Raw genomic sequence first — 13,311 nt, forward strand, 5'->3', positions numbered from 1 at the left:
TTTGGATCATCTTAGAGGAAGAGAGTAAACAAGGCAACTAGATAAATTAGGTAAGTGGATTCGAAGAGGCAAGCAAGAGAGATTAGGAAAGTAGATTTGATTAGGATTATTTTTTTTTATAATTATCTTAATTACATTCCATGTTTATCATGTAAGTGCTCTATATAAGAACACATTCATCACCTTATAAAAGTATCCAAGAATTAGTGAAATCTTCTCTAAATTTCGATTTATAAAAGTATCCAAGAATTAGTGAAATCTTCTCTAAATTTCGATTGATTGTCTTTGTAAAGCATCCAAGAATTAGTGAAATTCTTAAATTTGTCACTCCTACGGAAATGATTTTTTGGGGCACAACCTATTTAGGTTGTGGCCCATCTAATGAACGGTTTGGATCATCCTATGGCTTTATAATAACGTGAGAGTACTTTATAATAATGTTAGGAGTGCGATCATCAAAAAGTGGTAGTGGTTATATCATTTCCCTTTTTTAAAACATCGTAAATTTTAACCACGTTTTCTAATTTCTATGTAATTGAATGAGGATGTTAAGAACCCGAACAATTCGTAACGTGATTGATCTCCTTAGAGGGAAGATCAGCATCTTGATCCACTTCGAGGGAAGGATCAGTCATCCTTTGTGCAAGAAGACACAATTTTTATGATGATTTTTTCATTGATTTTTATTAAATGTAATATGTGCTTATATAAAGCACTTACAGATAAGGATAGGAAGATCTTGAAAGATCGTATGATAATAATATCTAAATTAGCATCCTAGAATATCCTAACTACTAAATATATCAGATGCAGATGCGGTAAGATGTAATCTTATTCTCTAAAGGGCACCCCCCCCCGACGGCTGGCTAACGTTAAACGTTAGGATTTAACGTATATGTCACTTTCCCACCATTTGACCGGTCTCTCTCTCTCTCTCCTCTCTCTCTCTCTCTCTCTCTCTCTCTCTCTCTCTCTCTCTCTCTCTCTCCACACACACAACAGGAACAATTGGTGGGCCCAACAGAAACCGTTGGTGGAATGGTGGGCCCATCTTTGAACAACGTAGGCCCCGCCCATACCACACCATAGGATAATCCAAACCGTCCATTTGATGGGCCATAAACGTAAATAGGTTGCGTCCCAAAATATCATTTCCATAGGCTGATCCTAGCCCTCCGATCTAAATAGAAACTACATCGTATGCAACCTCTATAGATTGTAGGGTTGTGATCATCCTATGGAAATGATTTTTGGGCACAACCTATTAACATTATGGCCCATCAAATGAATGGTTTCGATCATTTTATGGAGTTGGTCGTAAAGTAACATTAAGGCCCGTCCACAACAAAGGACGATCCAAGCCGTCCATGGTTTGGATAATCCTATGGAGTTGGTCGTACAGTAACATTAAGGCCCAATCATAGGCCCCACCGATATTTTTTTCAAATTGAAGCATACCGTCCACAACATAGGATGATCCAAGCCGTCCATGGTTTGGATCATCCTATGGTGTGGCTCGTACCAATTTAGGCCCCACCCATATTTTTGAAAATGAAGTGTACCATCCAGACCATAGGATGATCCGAGCCGTCCATTTGATGAGCCACAATGTAAATAGGTTGTGCCCCAATAATCATTTCCGTAGGATGATCACAACCCTACAATCTATAGAGGTTGCATAAGATGTAGTTTCTATTTAGATCGGAGGGCTAGGATCAGCCTATGGAAAATAATATTTTGGGACGCAACCTATTTACGTTTATGGCCCATCAAATGGACGGTTTGGATTATCCTATGGTGTGGTATGGGCGGGGCCTACGTTGTTCAAAGATGGGCCCACCATTCCACCAACGGTTTCTGTTGGGCCCACCAACTGTTCCTGTTGTGTGTGTGTGGAAACTGGAGAGAGAGAGAGGTCAAATGGTGGGAAAACGTTAGCCGGGGAAATAGCCTACAGGGGGCGTGAATATCAGCTCTAAAATATCAAAGTAATTTATTCCACCCCAGGCGGGACCCGTAACAGAGGAGAGTTGGTAATTGAAGGAGGGTTGGTGGAGGAAACACTGGTTGAGGTTAGAGAGAGAGAGGGGTAGGTGGAGGGAAGCGTGCCTATATAAACACTCCATCCAACCCTCGCCTTCAAACATTCCTCTTTTTGCCAATTCCCAACTGCGACGATGGCCTCATCTCTCTCTTCCAAAACCTTCCTCAACCCTACGAGAACTGATGGTGGCTCTGGTCTAGAGTTTCAGGCTTCAAATCTTAAGAGATTATCGTCTCCCACCGTTCAGATCTCCATTGGACGACGCACTGATGCTCCCAGAAAGCTAGGTGAGTTCTCGATCCATCTTTCCCCCCTGTTTCTTTATCCTATTCGTATCATCTGAGAATTTATTCGATGTTGAATTACCTCCTGCATTTGTATTTTGATTTGGATTTGAGTTTTGGATACAAAACACATCAATCATCTTCATGATCATGCTTTAAGAGAGAGAGAGAGAGAGAGGGAGAGAGAGAGAGAGAGAGAGAGAGAGGGGGAGGGATGTCTTGCTGCTGCTGGAGTAATGTCGATGAGCAGCGATGGTGAAGGAAGTTACCACAAATATTGATTTCCAAATAATGTCTCTCAGAACAGATTTGAAAATCGGAATTTTTTGCACTGTTGTAGCTGATTTGGAAATCTAAAGGATCTGATTCAGTTCAAAATATCAACTAAATCCAAATCTAAATCTTGTTGGTATCCAAACGTGGCCTAATTGTTGGAAGAAATCTTACTATGCATTTCGGTTCGATTACTTGAATATGCTTTCAGTGAAAATTTAAGTCTCTCTTAAGCTTTTTATCTGAATCTCTTGATCTACTCATCTGAATTGATCTGTGTATTTTGTTTAGGAAAAGTTCGAATTCTGTTCAGTTGCTCAATAATCCGATTTCTTAGAAATCTGTGTATTTAATTCGATGTAGATTTACGTAACTGGTCAAAGGAATCTTGCTTTGGATTTCGGTTCGATTACTTGAATCTGCTTTCAGTGAAAATTTAAGTCTCTCTAAAGCTGTTTATCTGAATCTCTTGAATCGCTAAAGGTTTGGAGTTTTTACTTATGTAAAATTTAGGCCGTCTGGTTTACTATCCATCTGAAGATTATGATCTAGTAATACTTCAATTCTTACTGTTTACAACTAGTTCCGATTCTGATTTGGCAAATTTGGAAATCTTGCTGTTTGATTCAAGTCTCAGTTCAAAATTTTTATCTAGGCTATGGGATTATTCTTCGATCTTCTACTCATTTACACGTTTCTGGTTTCTTCCAAAGCTTGGTTTTTGTTCCAATTTTCATCCAAGCGTTTTGATCTAGGATGCTGAATTGATAAACCGTTTGTATTTAAAACTACTTTAGATCCTGCTTCATATACTTTAAGTTCATGATTCAGATTTATATTTGTTAATCCGAAACCAAGGCCCTTGTTTTACCTTTCTACTGGAATTCCCGCTCTATGTTGTGAAAGTTTTCACCCATTTTTTTATGGAGCTTCGAATCTGACTAAGTTGAAATTTTTTTATGCCTAGAAGCTAGTCAAATTCCGAATTCCTTTTTATCTAATGGATTTTTTTTTATGGGTAAGCTGGGGTTAAGCGGACCCCTACGAGAATATTAAATAAAGAAAGATGATACAATATCAGGAACAAGACCAATGCCCAATCCTTAGAACAATGTCTAAGGAAGAGGGTAGAACACCCAGGGTTATGATACCCTTGAAGACAAACTCAAAAACAAGCAAGGGAAAAGAGAATACACAAGCTGAAATTGTGCAATTGGTGGGGCTTGGGAGACACATGATCCTTAGAGCCGGCCCCCATACTAAGGAATTTTTTTTGTCTTGAATGCAGAATTTCTTTCTCAATTTTTTTGTTTTGACACCTTTCAAAAAAAATTGTTGTTTTGATACTCATTATGTTCATATGACTCTGATCCATTTAAAACAAGATGATACACTGATTAAAATCCATTTATTTCTCATATTTCGTTTGAAGCTCTAATCTAGTTTATTTTTCCTTTTCTTCCTTTTTATAACTAATTAACTTAATTCCTACAAGGAAACTGATATGGAACACTGGGTGTATAACCGACTCATTACCCGATAATCAAATTATGATGTGTGGACAGGAGAAATCAGAGAACGTAGCAATTTTATTTTCAAAATGAATGAAACACCCTTGCTTTCTAGGCCATGTGGCGATGAAGATTTGATGGGTTTCCCACTCGGTCACATTATTGGTGCCATTAGCATCACTCTTTCTAGAAAGCTAGCTACTCTGATTTCTTTTCTCTGGATTAGCTCAATGTACAGTTTTAATGTGAAGTTTCTAATATCTTCGAAAGTCCTACTTGTACCATGATACACACATACAGGAAAGAACCAACACAGTTAAGCATATGATGTTCAACTTTAGTATTTAAGCATAAGACATGGACATATTATGGATATGGAACCTAATTAGATTATCTGGGTTTTGTACCTTGTACTTGCCCTTGGGAGGAGATCAGGTGTTACTGTCAGCAGGAAGATGTCATATTTAGGAGTTAGGACATAGTCCCAACTCCCAAGTTTATCTTGCGATATGCTTGTATTGTCCAGTTCTTGCTGTTTTTTCTTTCAGTCCTGTTACCTTCATAAATCAATTTCTAGTTATTTCATCATTTAATTTGTTTATATTCTGTCAGACATGTTATGTTTCACTGTTTTTATATTTTTGCTAATTTTCCATCTTCATCTAAATCATATTCTGTATTCATAAGTTAATTGTTTAAAATCTTACATGTTTCTCTTGAAATGCCAGAGATACAGGCTGGTACTGGAAGTTCATTTGGGACCTTGTTTCGTGTTACAACATATGGTGAATCTCATGGAGGTGGTGTTGGTTGTGTTATTGATGGATGTCCTCCTCGAATTCCCATTTCAGAAGCTGAACTTCAAGTAGACCTTGATAGGAGGTAATTCTTTGGCGCAGTCATTCCGTCACAAACTGATGTAACTCTATTTAGTATTAAGTCTTTGTGTGAATCATACACCTATGGAGAGTGTAATATTGTTGCCGTGATCTATAGTTTAACTATTATTTATGGTCCAATAATAAACAATATTTCGGGTCTCACGATAAATAACAACAATAGTGGCAACCCATTACATCATCATTTACGATAAATAAAGAAAATTCAGGTATTCACAATAGTATCACTATTGTTCTGGTTTATCAATGGATACAACGGGACAGTACCAATACCTTTTTCAAGATTGAAAAATAACCATAAACATTAGACTGAACTTTAAACCATGATAACAGCATCCAACTGCCTCATACCTTACCCTATTTATGCGATCTAAATACCAGGGCCAATGAAATTTTTCCATGTATTTCACTCTAATAAACTTACTGCTGTTCCCAGGAGGCCAGGGCAGAGTCGAATAACTACCCCCAGAAAAGAGACTGATACATGCCGGATTTTTTCTGGCGTTTCTGAAGGTTAGATCTTCCTGGTTATTCCATTTTAGGCATTCTTTCCTCGTGTAAATATCTCTCATCGGCCAAGCATGTTCTGTATATGATATTCTCCCATAAACAATTGAAACTGATGCAGAAGATGTGCTGCAGGAATGACTACAGGAACTCCAATTCATGTCTTTGTACCAAATACCGATCAAAGAGGAAATGTAAGTATCAACCCCCAAGGAAGGAACTGTGTTTCTATAATATGAGGGTAATCTAAATGTCTCATCATTTATTTTATTATTATTATCTTCATGGTGCTTTGCCTCCTCAAAATGTTACAGGATTATAGTGAAATGTCACAAGCATATAGGCCTTCTCATGCTGATGCAACATATGATTTTAAATATGGTGTGAGATCAGTGCAGGTACCCTCATTTTGCTATCAATCAAATTATAGTTCCACTATCAGGACTGAAGACAATTTTTTAATTTAATGGGAGCTAAATCACTAAATTCATTGAATTTTGGCAATAAATATTGTTATCTTTAATTTTCAAAAACAAAAATTTATTGTTATCTTTCGAAAAACAAAATCACTAAATTCATGGATGTATGAGCAAGCTAATAAAACTAGGTCCATACAAATATTATTATCTTTCTAAAAAAAAAATTTAGTAAATTCATGGATGTATTAACATGCTAATAAAACCGGTTTCATACCTGGAGTATAGGGAGGCGGCAGATCTTCAGCGAGAGAAACCATTGGTAGAGTTATACCTGGAGCTGTTGCAAAGCAGATCCTCAAGCTTAAGTCAGGAATTGAGGTGAGCTTATTACACTATCATTGGCATTACTTCCTATAAAAATGATACCGAGTTTAGAACTGAAATGCATGCCTTGTACCCATCTACTTTAACCACAATTCTAGAAATTTTCTTTTGGAAGTTGCCACAAATCTAGAATTATTTTATAAATTGATGTATCTAATATTCAATGCCTATATTGTTTGATATCGTATGTGTATATTTAGCTAGCATGTATGCAGTAATCTTTATGCAACTGCTGATATTTGTTTCCACATACTGTATGACTAGAAAATAAGTACCCTAGGGACAATTTTTAAATTCTGATTTTAGGCTATGGATGATATTTTAATCTACCACATGTTTATTTTCTCCAATTGAACATGTTTTTATGTTACATTTAATGAATCCTAATCACAACCAATGCATCTAGTAGGTTAGACACTGATTAGTAAAAGTACACTTGCTCGCACATAATTGCTCGTTTTGATCCTTTTTCTGTTATTCAGATTCTGGCATATGTTTCTCAAGTGCATAAAGTTGTACTTCCAGAGGGAGCAGTTGACAACGAGACTGTGACACTGGAGCAGGTGCGTTGAAAAATATCGGTTTTATCTGCCGAGGCTTTTCTCATAGTGCATTTTTGCAAGTTTAACTAATCTTATATAAGTTCTTCCAGGTAGAAAGTAATATTGTTAGGTGCCCCGATCCTGAATATGCTGAGAAAATGATTAGTGCCATTGATGTTGTCCGAGTGAGAGGGGACTCTGTTGGGGGTGTTGTGACATGTGTAGTGCGGAATGTTCCACGTGTAAGAATTCAACCCAATTTCATTTCATAGTGTAGAATCGTGAACCTTTATTCCATTTTGTGGACATTTTTAACTTTCTTACAAAAGGTCAAACAATAAGAATAATTGCCTTTTTACCTCAGGGGCTCGGCTTACCGGTCTTTGACAAGCTTGAAGCTGAGCTTGCTAAAGCTTGCATGTCACTACCAGCAACTAAGGGATTTGAATTTGGGAGTGGATTTGCTGGTATAGAAAACTACTCTTTAATCATCTGTTGCCTTCAGTGGCTACCAGCCATCCGAACTGCTATCTTTTAGATGATATTTGTTTTAGTTTGTGGGCTCACATTTGGTTTCTGTTTGTCCGTTTCAATTAATGTAGGTACCTTTTTGATGGGGAGTGAACATAATGATGAGTTCTATACAGATGAGCATGGGAGAATCCGAACTAGAACTAATCGATCAGGTGGAATACAGGTAAATTTCATTTTTTCCATCATTCCTTTAAAATGTCATTTTTTAAAGTGAACATTGATTTTTATTGCTCAACAAAATATTACAAAGCGTGGACGAGATGTTCCATTACACAACAAAACAACTCAAAGAGAAGTCCCATATAATGGTGTTACAATTTACAGTGGCACCCCATCTCCTACTACCCATGATTCTCTATCCACCCCTTCCTTCACCACTCTATTGCCATCTCATTGGCTGATCTTGGTTTGTATCCAAGGGATGGTGCTATCCTACCACACAACCCAAGGAGTTTCTTTGGGCCCATGAGATGACATTTGAGGAATTTCCTTTACCAGTAGCTTTTCACTCATCAATATTGCGGAAACTGAGTCCATTAAAATGCCATTATTTGACTTGGCTAGGCTTACATTATTTTTATTTTACGTGCAGGGAGGAATATCCAACGGCGAGACAATAACCATGAGAGTAGCTTTCAAGCCAACTTCTACAATTGGAGTAAGTTTGGTTTTCCTGTACTGCATTTCTTATACGTTTTCCTATCATGTTAAACCTTTTTCCCTTTCGTTACCGTGCTGATTTTTTTTTCAATTTTTTGCTTGTGGGGATGTTATGTGATGATTTGCAGAGGAAACAAAACACAGTAACCAGAGACAAACATGAGACCGATCTCATTGCACGTGGTCGCCATGATCCTTGTGTCGTACCTCGAGGTATGTTTCCAAATTTCCCTATAGAGAAGCACATGGTTTACTAACATTCCCCTCTACTTAGGTCCTGTTCGTTTTAGATTTTGACAACCGATTGTGAGTCCAAAACCAATTATTGGACTCAAAATTAAATGTGATTTTGAGTCCACTAATATTTTTTGGACTCACAATAGGTTGTCAAAATCTAAAACGAACAGAGGACCTTAATTATGAAGAAAGAGATTCATGTGGAGTTCTGTTTGGTGGTGTTACAGCTGTGCCAATGGTGGAAGCCATGGTCGCCCTGGTTATTGTGGATCAGTTGATGTTGCATTACTCACAATGTGAGCTGTTTCCCATCAATCCAGCCCTCCAGGAACCCCTGCAGATGCCGAAGCTCAAGGCCGCTAGCTTTACTATTTAAAGGTGTGTTTCAACTTTTGACCTTGCTCCCTGAATTTAGTACATCTTGATTTGAAATCCTCTTAGGGCCCGTTTGGATGCCTAGAAGATTTTGATTTTGATTTCTCACATTTGCAGCCACCATTTTTGCATTGTAATTTTGATTGGATCAAATTCTTGGATTTCTAATTAAGCAGCTGACAGTGAAAAAAATCAGATTTCTAAGTTCGCTGTGGAAATAAGAAATTGGAAATCAACAGATGTGGCACAGTTTCCTACACCCTCTTTGCTCTTCAACCTCTCCCCTCCACCAAGAAGTGCCCCCTTCCCCCTCTCTCTCTCTCTCCCTCAACATCAGCTGCCGGATCTATTCATTTTGCACTCAAAACTCAATTCCAAATCCAAATACAGAGTATGAGGTATCCAAACAGGCCCTTAATGCTTAGAAAAACAGGAGGGGGTAATGTTGCAATATGAGTTTTTGATATTCATTGTGTCCTTTTTTTAAGTCCCTAAATATGTATGTGAGAAAAGGAGTGTATTTATTGAGTTTTTATTGTCCAGCAAGCAGTATTTCAAATATCTTGTCAATTAATTGTGGGAATGTTGCAGGACCGTCTTTGTTTGTTCCTTGTTTTTAGCTCATTTAATTCTTGATATATGATGCTAAACCCAATTCTTGTCTACTTATATTTGCACTACCATGATTTGATAAAGAGACTAACTTACCTTGTCTGCCAAAAGCTATTACGATTCTTAAAAGCTCTCAACAGCCAATTAAAAAAGAAAGGACAAGGTGAGTTCATCTCATTATCAAAACATGGTAGTGGAAATATTAGTAGCCTTAAATGAAAACTATGCTATACATGTTTAAGAAAATACAGCCATGAGTCATTAGAGACGTAATGAAGTCGTAGACTTGCTTAAATTAGGGTGGAGTGTTTTTGTTTCCTTATCTTTCAGGTTTTTCTTACCTTCTCGTCCCATCCCTCTCCCACTCTCTCACCATTGGATAAGCTAAAAAAAATTCATGGTAGCTAAACTTGCCCTTAGTTGAAAGACATGCAGGCCCCACAGAGCCGCATCCCCTGTTGCAACACCATATAGGTCGGGTCCACCTAAAATGTCCTACGCAAAGAAATAAATTGACCCCATGGAACCATACACGTTACAATATTTCGTTAAAGAATTGTACTAAGAAAATATCCAAATGAGATAATGCATTGTGTGCTAAGATGATACCTAAATGCAAAAACACATAAATTCGTATAGTGATGGAGGTTTCTTACCCATCATATCTCCAGTTGTTGATCAATAGATGATGGCCACAAGATCTAACATCTCTCATCACCTCTCAAACATATGAAAAGATACCATATCTATGATAATCATCAATTTCAATAAATGCCCTTTCGGAATACCTCATATTTTGTACTTGGATTTGGAATTGAGTTTTGACTACAAAATGAATAGATTTGCCACTCGTGTTGAGATAGGCAGAGAGCGAAGGGGGTACTTCCTACTGGAGGAGAGGGTGACGTAAACTGCCACATCTGTGGATTGCCGGTTACTTATTTCCGCAGCATATTTGTAAATCTGTTTTTTTTTCACTGTCAGTTGCTGATTTGGAAATCTAAGCATTTGATCGGGATCCAAATCACAACGCAAAAAGGGCTGCAAATGTGAGAAATCCAAATCCAAATCTTCTCGGCATCCAAACAGGCCTAAAGTTTATTTAAGAGGTCGGCAATTTTGTCGATAGCGGGCACGTATCACACTAAGGCCTTGTTTGTTTAAGATTTATTACGGGCCTAAAGTTTATTTAAGAGGTCGGCACTTTTGTCGATAGCGGGCACATATCACACTAAGGCCTTGTTTGTTTAAGATTATTACAACCGATTGTGAGGGCCAAACCGATTATTGGACTCAAATATAATTTTGAGTACAATAATTGGTTTGAAGCTGACAATCGGTTGTCATAATCTTAAACGAACAGTGTGCCTAAAAAAACCTACAATAAAAGTTATTTTTCCATTCACTCGTCTATCAAAGGCAAAAATGCCGACTGCATATTAACCAGAGTTCAAAAGGAGTTGTCAAGGGGCACTAAATAGCACACATGCTGCGTGGGTTACTGTCTTACTGATAGCAAAAGCAAGGGCTGGGTGGGCCCTTGCTTTCTCATTCTTCTTTGTGGGTCAATACTCCATATAGGTGGCATCACTTACCATATAGGAAGGGGCTTGACTAAAAATATTCTTATTCGCAAATAAGGACTGATTTTTGTGATATCCGAAGAGGCCTTGAATCAAGTGTCTAAAAGCTACAAGTTTCTTTTTCGAATATCAAAGGGTTTTCCTAAGAAATAAAAGGTCCGGGGACCGGGCGGTCCCCGACATACCAAACAAAAAAGACAGAAAGTTAAGAGTTCTAGCCAATGGCTGTTCATTCCTAGGCAGGCCAATCTATGAGCCTCATTATTCGCGGACCCTGACCCATTGAACTATTAATGAGAAAATATACTACTGTATGGTTTGAATACAGGCTAAAGGACCAGCCCTCGAAAAGATAGGTCATGTGTTATGGGAAAACCCCATTGCACCTCAAAAAGCACCAGAACAAAAGCCCAGATTTCCTTGGCCAACCTGCAATGAATGAATTTATGGTTATGGTTAACCGATACACCTACCACCTCCATCTAGAGAGCGCAATGGTCTATAATGATCCGCGTTCTGCTACGTAAATGATCTACAATGAGAATTTAGTTGAGGTAAGCAGTCCAGATGAAAGCGTGGACTCTTGGCGAAGCGGAGATCTACCAAATCCTGGGAGCTGGGGAGAGATCGAGTCGATGGTAGAAAGATCGAACAGAGAAGTCTCCATCTTGGTTCCAAATCCAAATTCTACTATTTCACCCTGACCTCTTGACAAAACTCTCCTCTAAAAGTGTAGCCATTCTCTCAAAACTCTTGATCAAAGAACGCAAGACGAAAGGGAATAGCCCAGTTGATATGACCACGCTCTTTGTCAAAGGAATCCTTAACCATCCTGTCGGACTCCATTGCTAATAGAAATGAATCGAGAAATATGTCTTTCGATGGTAAATATATTTACCGCACCACATATCACATGTCCATAATCTAGCTCGGCTTCCTTTACGCACTCTAAATTGGATATTTGGATCCCCCTACTAAATCCAGGTAGTTCTTTCTTAATGTTTTTCCATACTATGCTATCTGCACTTTTTTTTCTTTTTTTAGAAAGATAACGAAAATTTTATTCCATAATAACACCGCTACAGATGGGGGACAAGAGGTCCCCCCAAAGATACAGAATCCGGTCCTACATACATTGTACCCCCAGCGGGAAAAAAAAAATGTTCTGAAATAGGCATAGGTGTCTCTTCTGAGTAATAGATTTTTTGCATAAAAAAACCTTATAAAGTTAATTGATCTTCGCTTATTCCTCTGTTGATCCTGAGAGAAATGATTTTATTTCTTCTTCTCTAAGCGCTAGCTATCTCATGGAAGTAAGACTGTCCTTGTCTCATTCCCTGAGCCAAATGGCTCCAGATCTCTGCCTCCAAAAAAGTTCTTCCTGCAATACCATCCAGCTGCAATCTTCCTTAGCTTCCTCCTTCAAACGAATTTCCTCTTCCAAGGAGATTAAATATTTTTTTTAATGGTGAGATTAAATATTCTTCCTCCCTACCTAGAGCACTAATGTAGCTGAGCAACTCTTCTTTACTTTACACCCTGTTGGCCTTTTCATCTCGTACCCCACCTTCTGAGCTTCTCTTCAACCCTTTCAGTTTCTGGCCAATTCTTACATCCACTGTGCCCTCATCCCTCGCCTCCTTCCACCAGGAGGCAAGCTTCTCATGCATTTGAGGTTCCTCAACCAGGCCAGCTCAAAGTGGAAAGGAGTTGAGCCCCACGAGGCCATCCTCAGGTCTAGTAGAATGGGGGAACGGTCTGATACTGGGTTGGCTAAAAGGTTCTTTGGCAAGTGTTCAAGAGGATATCCAACTAATTTGGGCTTACTAGAAACTAGTCTAATAAGCCTATGCTCGGGTTTCTAGACCACCTGAATTGGACCCCACAAAAGAGGCTGGTCAACTAGTGTGAATCTTCTAATAAACCCTGAAAAGTCCTTCATACTCGAAAAGACAACCCCCTCCTCCCGTTCCCATCTCTGCGAAGCCCCCTCTGCATTTAGGGCCAAAAAATTGAAACTTGGTTTACACCCGAAACTTCTGATCAAACATCTTTGAATTCCTTTCCTCTTTGTCTCTTGGAGGCAGAAAACCTGAGGTGTATTACTTCGAATCATTTCCTTCACATGGGCTATTTTTTTGCGGGGAAGCCCAGATCCCATACATTCCATCTAAGTATTTTCATTTGATCACTTAAGGATGCAGATTACCGCTTCTATCAATTTGTCCTCCAACTCTAGATCTTTAGATAACTTAGCATCTTTTCAAGGCAGAGCCTTGGTAATTGGTGAGGACCGTAATAGGGTCCATATTCTAATTTTTAAGTTTCCTTTTTGAATTGTGATGCTTCATATTAGTAATTATGCTACAAATCAACATAAGCTTTTCTAGACTGAAATAAGCATTCAACTAGGTTTCAAATCAACTTGGATTGAGACTCTAATAGAG

General features: G+C 38.4%; 1 protein-coding gene across 4 annotated transcripts; it reads left to right on the plus strand.

The window, feature by feature from the left end:
* Positions 1-2,008: 2,008 nt before the first annotated feature.
* On the plus strand, positions 2,009-9,264 carry LOC143890048 (chorismate synthase, chloroplastic-like). 4 transcript variants are annotated; one of them, XM_077394574.1, is made up of 14 exons: positions 2,009-2,331; positions 4,841-4,994; positions 5,448-5,524; positions 5,654-5,712; positions 5,833-5,916; positions 6,223-6,315; positions 6,804-6,884; positions 6,974-7,105; positions 7,228-7,330; positions 7,466-7,560; positions 7,990-8,055; positions 8,186-8,270; positions 8,522-8,672; positions 8,787-9,264. In XM_077394574.1, the coding sequence occupies exons 1-13, from the start codon at positions 2,178-2,180 to the stop codon at positions 8,668-8,670; spliced, it is 1,332 nt and encodes a 443-aa protein (XP_077250689.1). In that variant the 5' UTR covers positions 2,009-2,177; the 3' UTR covers positions 8,671-8,672; positions 8,787-9,264. The 4 variants fall into 4 exon arrangements, with proteins under 4 accessions (XP_077250689.1, XP_077250690.1, XP_077250691.1 ...); XM_077394575.1 differs by having other exon boundaries at positions 8,853-9,264; XM_077394576.1 differs by having other exon boundaries at positions 8,866-9,264.
* The last annotated feature ends 4,047 nt before the right edge of the window (positions 9,265-13,311 follow it).

The sequence above is a fragment of the Tasmannia lanceolata genome, unplaced genomic scaffold (genome assembly GCF_043159265.1).
Source record: "Tasmannia lanceolata isolate RefF3 unplaced genomic scaffold, GAP_Taslan_0.1 ptg000013l, whole genome shotgun sequence".
NCBI lineage: Eukaryota > Viridiplantae > Streptophyta > Magnoliopsida > Canellales > Winteraceae > Tasmannia > Tasmannia lanceolata.